Source organism: Gadus morhua, chromosome 1 (assembly GCF_902167405.1).
Source record: "Gadus morhua chromosome 1, gadMor3.0, whole genome shotgun sequence".
NCBI classification, from domain to species: Eukaryota; Metazoa; Chordata; class Actinopteri; order Gadiformes; family Gadidae; genus Gadus; species Gadus morhua.
In genome coordinates, this window is record NC_044048.1 from 3,958,755 (window position 1) to 3,978,754 (window position 20,000).

The 20,000-nt window shown below is 43.1% G+C and overlaps 1 protein-coding gene across 2 annotated transcripts in view; it reads left to right on the plus strand.

Moving 5' to 3' along the window:
* The window catches only part of etnk2 (ethanolamine kinase 2), a 27,191-nt gene that overhangs the window by 445 nt on the left and 6,746 nt on the right, over nt 1–20,000 (plus strand). Inside the window, exons 1-7 of one of the 2 annotated variants that reach the window (XM_030353198.1) lie at nt 1–13; nt 4,440–4,577; nt 4,957–5,078; nt 8,836–8,976; nt 14,598–14,740; nt 16,565–16,648; nt 19,521–19,681. The exon at nt 1–13 is cut by the window's left edge and continues 445 nt beyond it. In XM_030353198.1, the coding sequence (XP_030209058.1) occupies nt 1–13; nt 4,440–4,577; nt 4,957–5,078; nt 8,836–8,976; nt 14,598–14,740; nt 16,565–16,648; nt 19,521–19,681 (802 nt within the window). Of the gene's footprint in view, nt 14–4,439; nt 4,578–4,956; nt 5,079–5,100; nt 5,661–8,835; nt 8,977–14,597; nt 14,741–16,564; nt 16,649–19,520; nt 19,682–20,000 lie in introns of those variants that run through there. The other variant, XM_030353206.1, reaches the window with a different exon arrangement.

Sequence of the window (20,000 nt, forward strand, 5' to 3'; positions counted from 1 at the left end):
CCTCCAGACCAAGGTACCGTCCGCTAGCTTCTAGGCTAAGACTGACAGAGGCACCCTCTGCTAGCTCTCCGCTAGGCTAAGACTGACATTTATATTCAGGGGATTTTGCTGACGCTTTTATCCAAAGCGACTTACAACCATTCATTCACACACCACACACCGACGGCGGAGTCAACCACGCAGGGCGACAGCCAGCTCGTCAGGAGCAGTCGGGGTGAGGCGTCTTGCTCAGGGACGCCTCGACTCTCAGCTAGGAGGAGCCGGGGATCGAACTAGCCAACTCGCGCTACCTCCTGAGCTACTGACAGCACCGAAGCATCACTGGACGTGGACGCTAGCGAGGAGCACGCCCATAGCAATAGACCCATGGCACTAGACGACCATCTACACAGAGCCATGGCAATAGACCCTCTACATAGAGCCATGGCAATAGACCCTCTACACAGAGGCATCATTCCAGGCCTAATACATGTCTGCTCGGTATTTGTACCCTGGTAACGGGTAGTAGACTTGGCTTAACTAGTTTCAGTCTAATACCGATTACAATATCGAGTTAAAATAAGCTCTATGCACCAGGTTGTATCCGAATCGCCACGAAAGCTCTACATTTATAAACTTGGGTCTTGGAATGAAGCTTTAAACAATTACATTAAGCCAATCAGCGTCGTCCTTTTGCAACCCGTATGTAAATGCTGCAAATGCCCTATCGAGTGCAGTCACACAGTGACTAGGCTAGTGTGAGAGGTCAGCTGTTGCTGACGCGAGGACCAGACCACAGCTCCATTGAGCGACGTAAACATGCATGGTGTGTAGCCTACCTGGGTGTTTGAGCAGCATCTTACATCCAATTCTTTCTCACTAAATACGAAAACAAAATGCATGGTTTACGATCTGTGTTATTATACCCTGTTTAAATTGCTGTCAGTTGAAACTTTAATAGTATTCATAAACCGAGTCAGTATATGTTTGTCGTATATGTATAATCCATTGCATTATGTAATATTATAATTTGTATTTCATGATGATGATTGATTGTTTTTTTTAAAATCAGAATTGGCCTTCCTTATTTGTCTGTCACTCACTGCTGTCTGAATATAGGCCAACTTCTCCAGCTACGTGCAGTCACTCTATACTCAAAACGTCTTTACTCATGTGAGCAAAGTCCCTCTGTTTTGTAAAACTATTCTGGGGCAAAATATATTATCTGATGTAGTAGCTATCTATAATGTTTAAAGATAATATGATCACCTCCTCTCATAACCACAAAATTATAATACATTGATGAAGTGATAGTATTTCAATGCATGTAATTTATAAATAGTGACCTTCAGGCCTGTATCATGACCTCAGTCTATATCGTATCTAGATGAATGCATTATGCATTCATTATTCCTCACCATATATATGAAATAGGAGTATGCATATGGTAGACTTGTGTGTGTGTGTGTGTGTGTGTGTGTGTGTGTGTGTGTGTGTGTGTACGATGTTGTTAATCTCAGCAGCCTCCACCACAAACACACACTTCTTGTCTGCAAATATGTCATTGGTTTGGGTGACTTTATTGGGCCTGTTGATGTCTATGTGAAATTCACACATCCAGAATTGAGAAAGTTGGATAAGGGGCAAATGCATAATTGATTCCCGTTAAGTGGATGGAGTCACTCATGTTTCGTGGCTAGGGTCAAACCTGTTGCAACAGGAATGGCTCCCTTGCTGAATAGCACACCGTGGTGACAACAACGTCCACTGGCTTTGTATGAACCCAACAGGGTGGGGGCAGGTGGAGCCGGCGTCTGTTTACATCCCAGGGACTAATGCTGGTCCTCGGGGGCCCACCAACTCCACCCAGCCTCCCCATCCCTCCCTCTCTGCTCTGTGATACTGGGACAATGTTTACGTCCTTCCCTGCCTTCACAATCGCACGGTCTTTCCTCAATGAGAGCCGCCTGCTTTGTCGTGCCTATCTGCTTTGGAACCAGACGGGGGGCCTACAAATAATCCCCTGTCCCCAATGTTTTATAGTTGTATCAATAATTAATGAGGTGACATCATGATATATAAAGCTAGCTAACTCACATCTGTGTTACTACAGTTGTTCATGTAACAACAACAACAACAACAACAACAACAACAACACACATCTGTGTTATTACATTTGTTCATGTAACAACTCAGATCTGTGTTACATTTGTATATATAACAACACACATCTGTGTTACTAAAAAAATTCATGTCACAACAACACACATCTGTGTTATTACATTTGTTCATGTGACAACAACATACATCTATCTTACTACATTTGTATATGTAACAACACACATCTGTGTTACTTACTACATTTGTTCATGTAATAACAACACACATCTGTGTTACTACATATGTAACAACACACATCTGTGTTACTACATTTGTTCATGTTACTATAAAGCAAAATCAATTGCTGCAGACATTCAGATTTGCAGTGATAGGTCAAATGTTCCAATCAGTGGCCAACGATACCTTTTTTTTTTCAATACAAACTTGTCAAAAATCATCTGCAAATCTGAACTTTGGAAAAGGACATTCATTTTGTACCCTGCCGAGCATAGCTGCACGGCCTGTTGAGTCTCAGAGAAAGATGAGAGTATGAGAGCAGGACGGAGCAGACTTGGACTGGATGTTGTTTGACCAGCAGCGGCCCTGTTATGGTTGGCACTTAAAAAGGTGTGAGTAGAGAAACAGCGGCCTGACCCCCTGTGCCACCTGGACAGGATGGAACGCTTTTAGTTTTCTTTTCTGGAATGACACACCGTTCCAAAACATCCTGACCCAGCACACCAGAACGAGGCAAGGTGCACTGTGGCTCGTCCTACAACTTTCCCAGGCTAGGGACGGATTTGATGTCAATGCAGTTCGAATATCATGCTAAATAAGATATGATACACGTATGAGACTCTCATGACCTGTATAATGGATATGGCATCCAAGCACCTAACAAACCATTACATTTTTTCAGATGTCTCTAAAAGACAAAGATTAAAGCATTTCATCCAAAGTTATGAACACTAAACAGACTATCCCTTCTCAAAACGGAACCAACAACGCTAAAAGTGGGGTTAGCGCCCTCCCAGCACACAAATCCCATGCTAGCCTTTCATCGATGCACCAAACATGCACCATACCACTGCTGCTGCTGCTGCTTACCGGAGAGTGTTTACCTACCTTTCGTCCGGGAGGTTTGCTTATTGCTGTCCGTCAGCGCATTTGATGGACGGCCCTGTCCGCTTATTGTTTGTGTTCCATGGCTAGACTAGAGCAGTCATGTGATGGTGAAAGTCGTTGGAGGGCAGTTCAGTCCTAATGGAATGCCTCTGTCTTTACAGTGAGCCACGTGTGGAATGCCAGTGATGTGTGGCTGCTGGACAGCCATGTGTATTGTTATTGTGCTCTGTTTGTTTGTGGGTGGCAGTGTCCATTGAAGGGAGGATGTTTATTGAAAAGTTTCATCGCAAGCTTCAGCAGACACATTTTTTACATTTCCGGAGACAATGGGAAAACAACCCCCTCTGACTATCCAATGTTGTGAATGTGATACCACCCTTGTATATCTCTGACCTTGTAGGATTTTTGATTGGAAAGGATTCAAGAGTCATTGAACCACTATGGCATTGCTTACAATTACAAAGTTGTGTCAATGTCAGCTTCCTGCAGTGGACTGAATATACTGACACGGCATTGGAGGAAAGAGTACATATGTTCTAAAGAACCGGTTGCTCTGTATCTGCAATCCAGTTATCTTTTGCTTAGGCCTAAAAAAAAAAAAAGTTTGGTTCCTGTTGGTTGTCAGTTGAGGTCATGGGTAGGTAGGGAATTTATTTTATTTTTTTATTTTATTTTTTCCAGCGGCAGCGAATGATAGGTAGGTTGTTTTCATTTAAAAACGAGAAAATTCGCTCATCCTTGTACAGAATGAAGAGGTGCTGTACCAAAACGTAATTATAGAGGTGCTGTACCAAAACGTAATTACATTAAAAAAAAATATATATATATATATATATATTTTTTTTTTATAAAACTCATAAAATAATTTGGGTCGCACATAAATTGACAGGGTCGGTCGGAAACCGGAACCAAACAAAATTTTTTTTTAGGCCTTACACATATCCCATAGCCATCAGAATTGCTATCTTTCAGAGAATTACAATAAAAAAAAGTTTGCTCTTGGACAACTTGAAATAGCGTCCACCAGACCCCAGTGAGGGGTCTTTAGTGTCAACACCTCCACTCTTGTTTGGTAACAGAATGCCACAAGGTCATTCTTTCCAATCACAGCCGTTGCAATGCTTCACTATCTGCACTACAGACACAACACATTGTTTTAACCTTGTGGTCACTGAAATCTGCCGCAGTTATTCATTGTTTAGTCTTTAAATTGATCATTATTTTTTTATTCCTAGCTCTTCACCGATGGCACCACCAACAAACTCGTCGGCTGCTATGTGGAGGACAGCCCAGACGACGTGGTCTTGGTCCGTGTCTATGGCAACAAGACAGAGCTGTTCGTAGACCGAGACAATGAACTTAAAAGCTTCCAGGTAAAAAAATTATGAACACGGTCAACAATGTAAAAAAAAAAAAGGATATTGTTTTAATTAGGGCTGAAATTATTATTATTTAAATATTTCTTAAGCCGGGTATGTTTTTACATTTAAAACGACAGTGCTGAAGAACTAAATCCAAAGGGTGTGCGTTTGAAAAAATAAATAAATAATAGTACTTAGTTGTGTAGCATCTTATCCTAGCTATCTCTGTTGTATACGAGGAATAGATTAACCTCGCGATTGTTATTGCTTGGCACTTTGTTCAATGAACATCCGTGCTGTACCGACAGCGATATAACTTCTCTTCTGAAAAATGTACTTATTGTAAGTCGTTTTGGATAAAAGCGTGTTGATAAAAGTGTTTGTTCTTTAGGTGCTGCACGCAAACGGTTGCGCTCCTCGTCTCTACTGCTCTTTTCAGAACGGCATCTGCTACGAGTTCATGCCAGGGGATGCTCTGGGCACCCAGGACGTACGCGACCCAGCGCTGCTCAGGTTGGGGGGCGATAACGCACACCACAGTATCACTGGGGATGTTAATGAGAGGGAGACCCTGTCAGGGCTGGTGGAAGCATCCCACGTATCAAGCCGTCCTGGCCAGACACAGTTGGACTGATCTTATTTTGAGAGCCCCAGGGAACTCAAAGATCAATACCGACAACTGATAATGATATTGATCAGTTGTCGTTTAAAATGCAACGTGTATGATTCGGCCAAATAAGTTCTCCACACTCCATACAGGGGGCAGCATATTACTAACGAACAGCAAACGCCTTAACACTTTCATTAACGTTATACAATGAAGTACCTTTAATAAGGTATTGCTACCTAACCATGTTAGCATTAACAGCTGTTTACTTACCAGTCTAGAAGAGCTTTAGCGTTGGAGAACAACATCAGTGTTTAATCTTGTTTTGCTTCTATTTCTATTTTTATTTTCTGTTGCCGTAATTAACAAGAAGTTAGAAATCGCCCTCTTGGCAGCAGTTCTTCTTCATCCTCTCATGTGTCATCTGAGGACAGACTGGACACTTGGTGACCTTGACCTCTTGAGGAACACACTGGTGTTTTGATAAGGTACAGATGGCTGTGCTAGCTGCAAACCTAAGGAAATATCTCTGCAACACAATACAAAGTTGCCTATGACGTTACGTGAAATGTGTTTTTTCTGACGTGAAAACCTTTTTTTGATAACCGTAGTTGGTTTTTGAATGTTTTAAGCAAATCATCTTCCAATCGCAGGACGTAACATTGAGCCCCTCCTCATTAGTAGGCAGGAGAATTCCAGAATAAAAAAAGACTTAATAACATTGAACTAATTGCCCTGCCTCTGGCTGGAGAGAGCCCCTCCCTCTTCTACATCGTCCACTGGCAGTTGACAGTGGCAGGCCATTGACTTGCGAGTTGCATCACTGACAGGCAACCACAACATAACGCCATCAAGTCACCAAATATCAGTTGAGAACTATGCATAACCTGCATTTTGCGCATACAAACTGCATGGCAACATGTCCACAGATAGAAGCTGAAAAGTAATGTGTGCACGACTGATACAAATAAGACAATCGTGCTAAGAAACTATATTTCTACAGCTTTTATTTACTGTGGATGAACGGAGAACCCATCTTGATTCTTGAGGTCGGGGGTTGTGAGGGCCTTGCAAAATTTACAATACGGGAATCCGACATTAGGCGTCCTTCCAGTTGCAATGTTTTTATTTGCATAAAGTTAACTGAAGGACTCGTTGTTCTACCCCTTTAACCCTGCTGCATGCCCCGGCCACCTGCGGCATCTCGTCCAACACAAAGGGAATGGAAGGCCTGGCCAATGGCGAGACCCAATATATGGTGGGGCGTCTGCATATCTCGGCTGTAGGAGTGGTTTTGGGAGTGTAATTAGTAAGATGTGACATGCCCCGTGCAGGAAGAATAAAGAGAGGTAAACGGGATGGCCAGCCAGCATTTCTTATTTATAGAATATAGCTGTTTTATTTAATGGGTTCTTGTTTGACATCCTATTGTCCTAAGTTCATAGGTCACGTTATGTATATAAAAAGATTTTGTCATAGGCACTGTGGATCTGTGATCAACTGACACCTCACCTCCAGGTTGTCGCTGTCCACTAAACGTGTCACTATCATTCTTATGGCTCTTTATGACAGCTATGGCCTCAATGGGCGTCACAGGTCTACCTTTGCAGAGTAATTTGATGACACAGGCTGGGTTTCTCCAGTCAGCGGATTTGCATTGATATTTGTATCTAGGTATTTGTATATGTTTTTTTTTGAGATTCAAATATTGGAGTTTTTTTTTTTATCCCCGATTGACACAGCAGATTGACAGGCAGGTGAATTGGCAGGCTCAATTTAGGTGCTGTCCGGTTTCAATAATGGAAAGCTCTAAACTGATCACGGTCATGCAAGACTGGCAAACGGCAATAGATAAAGGTTAATATGTTGATGATGTCAGATAGCCGCAAAGGGCTACTGTAAGATTGCTGACTCATTCAATCTTGATTTGGAACTTTGTACTTTAAAGCTCTGTGATTAGAATAAGTAGTCGTGTCACAATGTGACGTCAGACTAAGTTTATTGCCCATATGTATTGTGCGTGCTCAGTTGCTTTTCAAAGAGATGGGACCCGAAATATGCATGGTAAACACTGTTCAGACGTAAAAAGTTTACACACTTTTATATTTGCCGGTCCTGGCATATGACAGTGGGGTTTAAAGAGAAAAGGGTAGATCTGTATGGACGATTGTCTTGGACCTTATTATTTTTAAACACAGAAGACAATTAACATTGAGTGTACCCCGATTGACAAATAGATCCACACTCACTTTCAGAACATCGTTTGACATGTGAACTACTTTTTAAGCATTTGTTTATCTCTTGTATAGAGAGGTCTTTAAATTGTGCACAGATTGAACACCTGTAGATGGTGATCTGCACATCAGAAGGAAGGAAGTTGTTGTTCCCTCAGAAGACCACTCGCATTGCTTGTACCAGGATCAACAAATATATTAGACTTGGTCTTTGTAAAAGGAGATCAACTTGGAGAATTCAGGATCAACAAATACCTCTCCTTCACTCGTGTCTCATGTTAGACAAATATATTCACGCTCTTTTGACAGACCTTTTTATTTTAGGGATCAGCTGCAGTATTGGACAAAACTCGATGAGATCCACAAGTGCCTATAGACCAGTAGTAAAATGATCATAACCTTGGGGATAACACACTCCCCATCTTCATCGAACTCTCAGCCCAAAACACTTTTAACAAACACAAACACAGGATCAACAACTTTGACCAAAAGATTGGTCAAAATTGCAGTTGATTTCGAACGAGATACCCTGACACAAATATTTGTAATGAGACCATCATTTAGATAAATCAGGATTAAAATCCTACGTTTTCGCATATCCGTGAACATCCAACTCTGCCTGGGACGCAGGTGGCGTTCTGTTGGTGACATCAAAATGCTCTAAGGCCTCCGAACGGAGAGACATCCACGGTGAGGTGGGTGGACTGTGGTGTACCAGATATGGTTGCACATTCTTTAGTATTACGCCACGATGTGGGAAGCAAAATTCTGAGCAGCGGTGGGTTTTGATGTCCGAGGGATGGTTAGCTTACCGTACACGTATAGTATAATGCCATGGTTCGTGAAGCATTTTATACACAACATCGCTCATTAAAACGCTCATACACAACGACGGAACTAAAAAAAAGTTGCCGTGGGTTGTAACCATGGGGATAACCTATCCTTCTTTGAACTCGAGGAAGCCCTTAATTGAATCCAGGGCTAAATCATGTAAAAATCATTGTTGAATATTTATACTTTGCACTCTTGTAATCTTTCGAAAAGGTACTTTGACCTAAATGCTCTGTTGCTTAAAATAAGGAAATCAGTTTTGGTATACTTTTCGGAAACTTACAAAATAAACAAACATCAAAACCAACATCAAAATAACATGACAGGATTGTGGATCGTGATCCTGATTGACCTTTTATTTTGCATGACATATCGTCCCCCGCTATACCAAATAACGTTGGATTCATCTTTTGTACATTACAAGCAATGTGACTTTTCTTCTGTGGTTAAACACTGGCATTTAAACAAAACAAAAGCCCAACAAATGAAACCTGCTGTCCAGTGAACCACCGGAGAGGCTCCCATCTGTGGAAAATGTACCCTGAAATGTAGTGGCGCTCTTCTGCCAGCCATAAGAACCCTTGGTGTGTCTCCTCAGGATGATCTCCAGGGAGATGGCCCGCATCCACGCCATCCACGCCCACAATGGCTGCATCCCCAAGCCCAACCTCTGGATCAAGATGCGTAAATACTTCTCCCTGGTGGCCACCGAGTTCACTGACCAGGCCTCAAACCTCAGGTGAGTCCTACATTGTTTACCAACAGCCCTGGCTGCCAGGAAGCCTGTGTGAGGCTAGCACAGCTGACCCCGTAAGGGATATATCACGCTTTGATGAACGCAAACTGCTGCAGACTAATGTAAAACCCTCCCCTCATTTAATGCTACCGCTAATGGAATTTGCATTGTCAGCATGTGTTATATAATTCAATATTTTATTTAAATTTGACTGAGATAATCAATGTTGTTTGGCTAATTATTTTTTCGGCCTAGATAATAGACTAGGTCAGTAGTTCTCAAACTTTTTTTACCGCGTACCACCTCAGAAAATATTTGTATACCCAAGTACAACCATTATGACCGATGTTTTAAAATATAACAAAATACAGTAGCGTAGGCCTGCGTCCCGAGTCAGCTACGCACAGTTCACGCAGGAGGCACATTTATTCCTCAAGATAATATTATTTATTGTTAACTGTTGTCAGCTGTACAAAGTGGTAGCACTAAAACAGACGCACGCACGCACACGCACACACACACACACACACACACACACACACACACACACACACACACACACACACACACACAGCAGGTGAGAACATTAAGAATAAAAACCTGTTGCAGGCGTAATACAAATAATAAAAAAAAATTGGCAAGCACGTTGATAAATGAACATCCACGCCTAATGAGAAGCGGGTGCGCCAGCCTCTGCGAACACAGTCGTGCAATGTCTGGATCAATCAAAGTCAGCTTCAGTCTCAGATGTCCTCAGCATCAATCCTGCCTCTGTATTTTGTTTTTATGATGGCAAGTGAAGAGAAGCCTTTCTCGCACTGATTTGTGGTCGCAAAAGGCAGGAGAAAGCAAAGCATTCAGCTTTGTCCGCAAGTGCAGGGTATTCGCTTTTCTGCTGTTTCCATAAGTCCAACAATGACAGCCTTCTGAAAGCAGACTTCAATGTTTCGTCGCATGACAATCCTGTTAGACTCTCCTGCTCACCAACACTGAAGTCCCCTGGCATTTCAGAGGTTTTGATGCTGAACAGGTTTCTCTTCCAGTGGTTCGCTTCAGCCGTCACTGCAAAATATTGGTGGAACTGTTCTCCAAGCGAGATGCGGTGTGCAATGATGTTGTTCCTGACTTTTGAATCGTTGACTTTGACTTCTTCAATCAGACACGTTTTCTTAGGAAAAATAAACTGGTTTGTCTTTCAGCACTGCGTGTTCGATTGTAAGATAACATTTGAGATCCAATGGTTTCATGGATTCATTTCTAAAAACATCACCACATTCCACCACATACCACATGTTAGGGCTGGGTATCGTGGCAAATTTCCTAAATCGATTGGATTTCAATTGATACGATTCTGAATCGATTAATCATGATTCGATTAGATTCAATCTGCTCTTAAATAATGAAAATGGCTCAACTGTGTTACAAAATACAAATGTACTTAATTATTTTCTCTTCAACTTAGAACAACATGTTTTAAGTGCAAACTTGTAAATTGGACAGTTTAAACTTGAGCTGTAAACAAAACTGTTTCTCAAAAGTGCAATTTTGAAATTAGAAAGGAATTGCAAGTGAAAGTGTACTTGAACTACAACATTCCATCACTGCAAATTGCATTAAAGGCATTGTTTATTGAGGTGCAAAAATTATAAAAATGGTAGCAAAAAATAAATAAATAAATAAATTAATTAATTAATAAATAATAATAATAATTCCGCTTGGAGCCACGATCAAAGTTTTTTGGAACAATTCATAATCTTGCCGTCAGTTGAGCTTGTAATCGTGGTTACGAAACAGGCTGAAATTGAAACCAAAATATTACAGGAAAGGCAAAACTTATTTAAACACAGTTTTTAATGATTTCATGGTTAATGTATTCCCATTCGTACTAGTTTTTATACATACGTTTGTTTTAAATATTGCTATTTTGTTAGTTCTTTTGGAAATTCGGGTGAATCGTTAGGGTACCACCAAATAGCGCATTGCGTACCACCAGTGGTACGCATACCATAGTATGAGAATCACTGGACTAAATATTAGATGGTGCACAATATCTAAACAATAAGACAGCAGCAGTTGCCGCTTGATCTATGAGAATACAGTCCATTCGGCAATAAGAACAAATGCAAAATGTATAATGATGATAATCAAATTAGATTAACAGATAGCGTTCCTCTATGCAGGGCCGTAGCACCAAATCCTGGGCCCCTATACTATAGGTACTGCTGGACCCCCCTGCGCCAGGTTGTTGAGGGGGGGGGGTCCGGAGCGATTGTTGACGGGGGGGGGGGGGGGGGGGGAAGCGATTGTTGAGGGGGGGAGGGATGAAGAAAAAATAAAAAGTAAGATGAAAATTATTATTATTTTTTTTTTTTTTGGTCATGGGCCCCCCCTCTGCCTTGGGCCCCCCCACAACTGTCCCCTTTGTCCCCGCAGTCCGACGGCCCTGCCTCTATGTACCCCCACACGGCATCGCATCTTTTCCATTGTGATATAGACCATTTTCATATGTGGTCCTGAATAAGATACAGGTTGGATTTTTTTTCCGATGCGACCTTAGTCAAACTATATAAGTCTGGAATCTCTCCGTTAATTTTCCATTCCCAAAGGGCTTTACTGACAAGCGCAGATCAAAATGCCTATGGACGCATTTGGACAGGCCCTCAACCAATCATGGCATCAAAACGGGGCACGCAGCACTGAGCCACGGAAAAGTTGCATCTTTCCCCTCAATAAAAGCTTTAAATCGGTTCTGCTTTTAGTGAACATTTTGTGTCCTGATACCGCAATCCGCAAAACGTTCTACATCAGAGGCAGCCATCTTTGTTCTTTTTAAAGGCCACTACGGCGCGTCTGCACCGTCATTGTATTTTTGAAAAATTGAACAGGAGCGAGACCACATCTATCTGCAGAGTAAATAAAACATGATCTTGGGAGATTTCTTTGGTTCCAAGCCTCAATCTGAGCATTCATATTGAAATCATGCGACTTTTTCGTCACTCTAGATTGACATTTGTCACAATTCTGTGCTGATGGAAGTCACTGGTGAATACAAACATGAATGTGGGTGTGATGGAGTTGGTCAGTGGAGGGACAGTGAATATAGCAGGTCATAGTGGCAGTGTAGTTAGAAGCAGCCCTTGACATCCGGACATTTTGGATGAAATTGGCTTCAGTTAGCCAATCACGTCACAGTGCCACCACTCCGGTCACCGACCCACACTTCTGCACGTAAGTTGCAGCCATTGATCTACCAAAAGCAATGGTTATCTCCTCGCTAACGGATTCTGTCTTCCATTGCACATCAATATTAATATAAACCATAAACCCTGACACTAGTGGCCTCCATGTGTACTTACGGTAGTGTACCAGTGTGCCATAGCAGGCTGTGTGTGAAGTCTTTGCTTTTGTTCTTTTGCGTGTCCAGGTCAGTTCAAACTGTGACCAGTTAACACGTGAATCTGATACCAGCCATATTAAAAAAAAAAAGTGAACAGCCAAACCCCAAAATTTGAGCAATAAATCTGAAATGAGCTCTAAGGCTTGAAGTGTACCTAACTGTTTTGAAAGATTTAACTGCGAAAAAAGAACCAGCACAAAGCATTCGAGGTTAAAGGGATTACACAATGTAAAGCTGAGCCCTTATCAAAGGTCCCCTTCCTACCGTGCCGATTTGATCAGTGCACGCCACGGTTGAGATCCGGACGGTAGCACGTGACGGCAGTAACCTAGCAGGGAGCTAGCCAAATCCAGAGTGGCTTGCATAACTGATGCATAATAACTGGATTGGAGGGCCAGAGGAGCGTGTCTCGCTGACAGATGTTTGCGTTGCTACGCTGATCAGATCGCCTTGTTCCCTTCTCTAAGCAACACAGGGACTGGTTTTACGATGTGCGCCCGGCTCAAACAATAAAGATTCCCGTCATTTTCCCCTGAGCCAGATGGTCCCAAGACACTCACCTTATCAACACAACCTTGTCCTGTTACGTGACAGAATTGCTTTGTGTGTCCATTTCAGTCAGCTGTTGCTGGCTGCTGGCCCGAATGAACTCTTCTGCTAAGATCCATGGATGGTCTTTTGAGTGTTAACCGAGTGACCCTGACTGAAGCTGCGAGCTTGGCAGCCACAGGTGGTGGACTGATGGCAGAGTCACTGGAGAATGGGTGTGGGACTCCCAGCGGAGGTTGATGTACCGCACCAAGCTTCTCTAACTCTGTCTTTCTTTCTCCTCTTGCTTTTCCCTGTCTTTATTTTTTTTCTCTCTCTCTCTCTTTTTACTTAAACCCATTGTATTTTTAACCGTGAGAACCGCAAGGGTGAAAGAGAAACAACAATATATCGCTGTCGGTACAGTAAAGATATTCATAGAAACAAGTGCCAAACACTAACAATCTAGGTTAACCCATTCCCCGTACACATCAATGATGGCTAGGATAAGATGCTACACAATGCTAAGTACTATTCTTTCCACAAGCCATGGACGGGATAACCGTCATTGCGACTCTGTACTTGCCGTGGAAGTCCTGGCGACTTCAGAGACACCGGAGATCCAAACACCATCACTCACATTGAGTGATGCTGAGAGAGTCTAAATGCTGCTTTCGTGCACCAGCGCCACGTGGATTTTGCGCCGAAGTTCAAATATTTAACACAAATTGTCGAAAAAGGGAGATGTCTGGGATAGGGCGCTGCAGGTGGGCTGTTCTAGCAGTTCTAACCCTACCATCTCCTCCCATCTGGCTTAGGGTGGATTAGCTCTGTAATCCCATTACTGTTAGCAGAAGGGAAAAAAGGGGTCTCTGTGCAACCTGCATGTATTTCCTCTGATTTGCTGAGACAGTCCCACCTGCCCTCGGACCACAAACAGAGATCCTTTAACAGACTCATCCCAGAACTTGTAGGAGCCACAGAAACCCAGCAGTGTGGTAGATGAGGAGCCACAAAGACCCAGCAGTGTGGAAGGGGAGAGCAACAGAGACCCAGCAGGGGGAGGAAGGGGAAGTGCCTCAGAGAACCAGCAGTGGGTGGAATGGGAGGAGCCACAGAGACCCAGCAGGGGGAGGAGCCACATAGACCCAGCAGGGGGAGGAAGGGGAGGAGCCACAGAGACCCAGCAGGGGTCATGCATCTAAAACCCAGCCCGTCACGGCTGACGGCGTCCTCTGAGGAGCCCGACGTGCCTGTGCGTGCATGTCCCGCTTCCATTGTTTCCACTTTGCACTTGTGCCGTGGCAGTTGGCGGCAAACCACAGTGATGTGGAGCGTAGAGGTTGCTTTGAGCTACGAAAACAAGCCAGTAATGCAAACTAACAGGAAGCTGGGGTGACCATGGTAACAAGCAACAGCCACACAACAATCGTGTGAGTTTGTGTGTGTGTTTGTTTGTTTGCTTGCAATGTCACAACAATATCACATTTTATTGACATTTTGTAATTATTTCACCTGTCTATCCAAGCAACACTGCAAATGCCAACTTCTCAATGGAAGAGGAACATAGGGAGGGAGCAGAGAGGGAGGGATATTTTTTTGGGTTGATTTGCCTCGAAGACTTCACCTCAGCCCTTTCCTGCTGTTTTACGCTCTCTGTCTCCGTCCGTCTTCGTTCCCCCCCCCCCCCTCCTCCTAGGATCCAGAGGGAGGTGCCCAGCAAGGCGTTGCTGGAGCAGGAGATGCTGTGGATGAAGGAACACCTTTCTGCTCTGGGCTCGCCTGTGGTGCTCTGCCACAACGACCTGCTCTGCAAAAACATCATACACAACAACAAAGAGGGTATGGGGGGAATGAGATGCACAACACACAGCAGAACATGCACCGACGACCCCTAATGAGATACACGGCAGAATGTCCACCGACGTCCCCTCATGAAGTGGCCAGCAGAGGCAGATGTTTCCTCTGCCGCTGGCGGACTAGTGATCAGGTCTAATGACCTACTCAACAGGGGCGGCGCTTGGTGCTAACCAGTGGGCACTTAAAGCGCTTTACAGTACTGCCTCACATTCACCCATCCATGGACACATCCACAGACCGACTGTGGAGTCAGCCACGCAGGGGCGACAGCCAGCTCGTCAGGAGCAGTCAGGGTGAGGTGTCTTGCTCAGGGACACCTCGAGACTCGGCTAGGAGGAGCCGGAGATCAAACTAGCAACCTCCTCTAACTCGCTCTACCTCCTGAGCCACATGCCGCTCTTGATGTGTGCTTCGACGCACACATCAACGCCAGTCCAAGATATATCAAAAAGATTTGAGTCAGCCTTCTCCATTATCCCCAATCCGAAATCTGGTACAGGGCCAGGCAGAGACATAGATATAATTGTAATGTACGCACACACACATACACCTACACATTAGGCGGGTCAGAATATTCGATTATTCGACTAATCGATTTTTAACATTTGGACCGTTACATTTTTTTCAAATATAAAGTTTTTCACAAGCCATAACTTTGTTTCCCTGGTAACGCCTGAGGGATTGGCTAATACCAGGAACAATCATTACCTTCCCGTAAAGTTCATATGCAACGGAAACGTTGTTCACTCATCCAGTAAATAGGACGGACCTCAGCCATGGTATTCTCAGCTACGAGTCCGCTCAGCTGTGAGCCAGAGAACTAACGTTATGCATTGTACATATTTATAATTCGAAATTCGTCCCAGCCTTTATACAACAGATACTCTAGGGTCTATACAGCATACAATCGCCTTTTCTGATTATAGTTTAATGTATTTTTCACAACAGACAATTTGACTGGAAGTACTTAGCAGGTAGTTGTTATTTTTCGTTTAAGATATTAAGTGATTTCTTGCCGATGATCCATGGCTGCCTTTGTGAATGTCGGCACACATCGAATAATCAATTATTCGTTCATACCACCCACTGATTATTTGACCATTAAAAATGTGAGTTATTCACATCCCTAATAAACAAGTGTGTGTATATATATATATATATATATATATATATATATATATATATAAATAAACAAGTGTGTGTATATATATATATATATATATATATATATATATATATATATATATATATATATATATATATATATATATATATATATATATATATGTATACATACATACATACATACATACATACATACATACATACATACATACATACATACATACATACATACATATACACATACACATACATATACATACAGACAAGGTTCTAACCGGTCAGTCATTGTGCAATCAGGGCAATTCATTATGTGGCCTTTCACTGCTACTTTTTCAGGTAGTCGCCATGGAAACGACTCACCATTAGCAGGCTCTCAGACAGGCTAATTGATGAACCCAGCCACCATGTTAATAATATTGACCAGTGATGGCAGGAGTCACATGTTAGAAACACACTCTAACACACAGAAACTCTAACACACACACACACACACACACACAAACTAACACGCACACACTCTAACACTGGCTGGCTCAAAACGATAATCCCTCTGCCACCCCTTTAGTTCACCTCAATTTATCTTTATGGCTCTTAACCTGAGTGTACCATCTGGACTCTGGAAAACAAGGACTACATATGACAGGTGCTGTGCTATCTTATGTGTCCCATGTCTCTCTTCAGGTCACGTGCGCTTCATAGACTACGAGTACTCCAGCTACAACTACCAGGCCTTTGACATCGGCAACCACTTCAATGAGTTTGCAGGTTGGTCCATGTAGAGAAACATGATAAAGGCAGACGGGACAGGGTGTGTGCATTTTGGAACGCCGTGCAAGCCGTGTTTCCCTGCGTGTAAAGTTCTGTTCTGTTGTGGTGCGTGCATGCGTGCTGCCTGTGTGTCTGCAGCGCCTGCTTGCCTCGGCACGTTGCCATAGCGATCAATTTGAGTGACGTAGCTGCTTGTGCAAAGGAGCGTTCAAGTGTTGGAGGGCAGAAGCAGGTGACAAATAATGACCGGCTGGTTGCTGGGTTCATTGTAGAAGACATGCTTCCCCTGTTGACTATTGAATCGCCCAGATTTAGAAAAATACTAGATAAAATACCCGCCACTCGCAAGCCAACATCCGACTGAAAAACATTTTTCCCATAACCTGAACAAGTGTTATACCGACGTGGAATCGAAGCTCAAAATAATTTTCGAATCCTCCCTGGATCATGTGTCCACTACCGCGGACATTTGGTCCCCGAACAACAAAAGTAACTTTGGAATGACGGTGCACTGGATAGATAGCATTACTTTAAAACTTGAGAAGGCTGCTCCTGTCTGCAAGAGGGTGAGAGGAAGACACACTTACGATGTCATAGCTTGCGAAATAGATCAGGTTCATTCAGCCTTTGGACCAAATAAACTAACAGCCGCTTAAGTGCATTTCTGTTTTAATTATATAGGATAAAGTGACCTTTTTATATTTTTCATTGACCACTTAATTTTTGTTTTCATGTTTCCCAAATGCTACTGATTGACCTCACCATAGCCTACTTTATCCTGTTTGTGGACTTTACAGTGAGGCATTTCTTTGTGCTGACGGATAATGTTCTTTCATATGGTTGTATATGCTATTTTGTATAGATTTATACAATAAACACTAAGTGATGATAGGGTTATGATGTTTGTCCATGTATCTACAGAAAGTTAAGAAACGGGAAACTAAAGTAAAAAGTAGTGAAGTTACTTTTAAAATGCAGTAACTAGTTAAGTAATCACATGCTGTCAAGCGATTAAAAAAATTACATTTTTCCGAGAAAGTATTTAAAACATATATAATTCAAGTAGATTATGGCAGATGAGTGATTCGATGAATAATAGACATAATATACTTTAAAGTTCAATGACTCTTTTATTTAAAACATCTCTTTCATTAACATACGGTGCATTTTAAGATCAAATTAATAACATTTCCATCTCACTCTAGATTCAATGCATCTCAGTCGAGTGTGGCTTGACGAGGCTGGCTGCTAGCGCCAGCTTCAGGGGCTGTGGCAGCTCGTACCTGCGAGCTTGCTACCAAATGTTTTGCGTTGAGGTGATATTTAAGGGTTGATGAACTCTGGTGATAGGAAAATTCCTTACTACAGAGATTGCAGATAACGGTGTTCCTATATACAGTTCCGTCTGGGAGTTTAAACTTGAACTTTTCGTTCACGGGGCCGAGCAGCGTCTTCTCGTCTGCCTTTATTTTGTTTCAACGCAAATGACGCACTATAGAAGCGCGATTAATCTGTGTTATTTTTTCTGTGAATAATTAATCGAAATTAACGTTAATTTGACAGCCCAAAATATAACTAAATAAAAAAGATAAAAATTAAATGTAGTTAAGTAGGCAGCAAAGAATGAACAGAGTTTAATGACAAATATTTTTAATCATTGAAGTACTTAAATAAATAAACATTCAAATAAACATAAACCCCCAGCCAACCACCAAGAATGTCCCCTGAAGAGTGTGTGTGTGTGTGTGTGTGTGTGTGTGTGTGTGTGTGTGTGTGTGTGTGTGTGTGTGTGTGTGTGTGTGTGTGTGTGTGTGTGTGTGTGTGTGTGTGTGTGTGTGTGAAATGCAAAATGTCTTACGGGACATGAACAATAAAACAGTCCAGGCTGTCAGAAAATGGCTAGGGCTGAACTCACACTCTACCCGGGATCTCATCTTCCTCTCACATGAAGAGGGGGGGGTGGGTGGCCCAAACGTGGAATGGGTATACACTGCTACCAGGCTGACACACCTCATCAGCATGCTCAACAATGATGATGCCACTCTCAGAGAGCTTGCCAGAGCTTCCCTCCGGCTGGACCTCAGGAAGAGGAAGGTCCCTATGGCCAAAGCAGGCCAGGACAGCTTCCTAGACTTTGGGAGGAAAAGCAGCGGGAAAGTGGACACACAAGCTGCAGGCTTTGGAGTTCGGTCGGACTGGGCGGACCTAAATGATCTGTGCAACTCTGGCCATGTACTATGCACTCTGGCCATCAACTTGAATCAGTTGCACATATTGTGAATGGCTGTACTATGTACAAAGGACTGTATATTGCACGCCATGACCGACTTGTTGTTCTGATTTCCAGCAATCATGCCGTAATGGTTTAACAGCTCTATTGATGTGTTGTGTAACATCCCAAATACCCCTGATGTTGTGTTTTTAAACAGAGACAGAAGGGAAGTGCTCTTACTTGAGATAGGCTGTGTGTTTGATCTGTACATGGAAATTGCTTTCAATGATAAAATGGTTAAATACCAGCCCATTCTGGAAATACTAAGGGACCTAGGCTACCAATGCAAGCTAATAGTGTTTATTTTTGGCAGCTTGGGGCATGTCCACAACCGTGTTTTCAGTGGGTTAAGGCTGGCAGGGCTCTCCAGCAGAAAATCGAAACAATTAGAAAGTTCTGGCGCATATCAGCAGTGATAGGGAGTCTGGCAGTGTGGCGCAGGAGATGTTTTTTGTACCCTTGAACAAAGACCTGTCTAATCTCTAAAATAGTTGAATCCTGTCTCTTGTAATGTGATTGGTGGATTAAAATAATGAATTAAAATGTGTGTGTGTGTGTGTGTGTGTGTGTGTGTGTGTGTGCGCGTTCGATGGGCAGGTATGAGCGAGCTGGACTACGGCCTGTACCCGAGCCGGGAGATGCAGCTGGAGTGGCTGCAGGTCTACCTGAAGGCCTACAAGCTGTACACCAAGAACACGGAGCAGCTCGGCCCCCGCGAACTGGAAACCCTCTACGTACAGGTCAACAAGTTCGCCCTGGTGAGGATCAGCGCACGCACACACACGCACACACACAGGTACACACACAGGATCGCACGCACACACGCAGGAACAGGCACGCACACGCATACAAATACACCCACGCACACGTACACGTGCACGCACAGGTGCAGGCATGCACATGCATACAAATGCGCCCATGTGCACGCACATACATACAAATACACACACGCACAACTACATGTGCAGACACGAACACACATACCAACACACTCACACATAAACTTCCAAATTCAAGCATGAAAGCGCGCACGTATGAGGGGCCGCCTGGGACAGAATTTAGACTTGATCTTACACA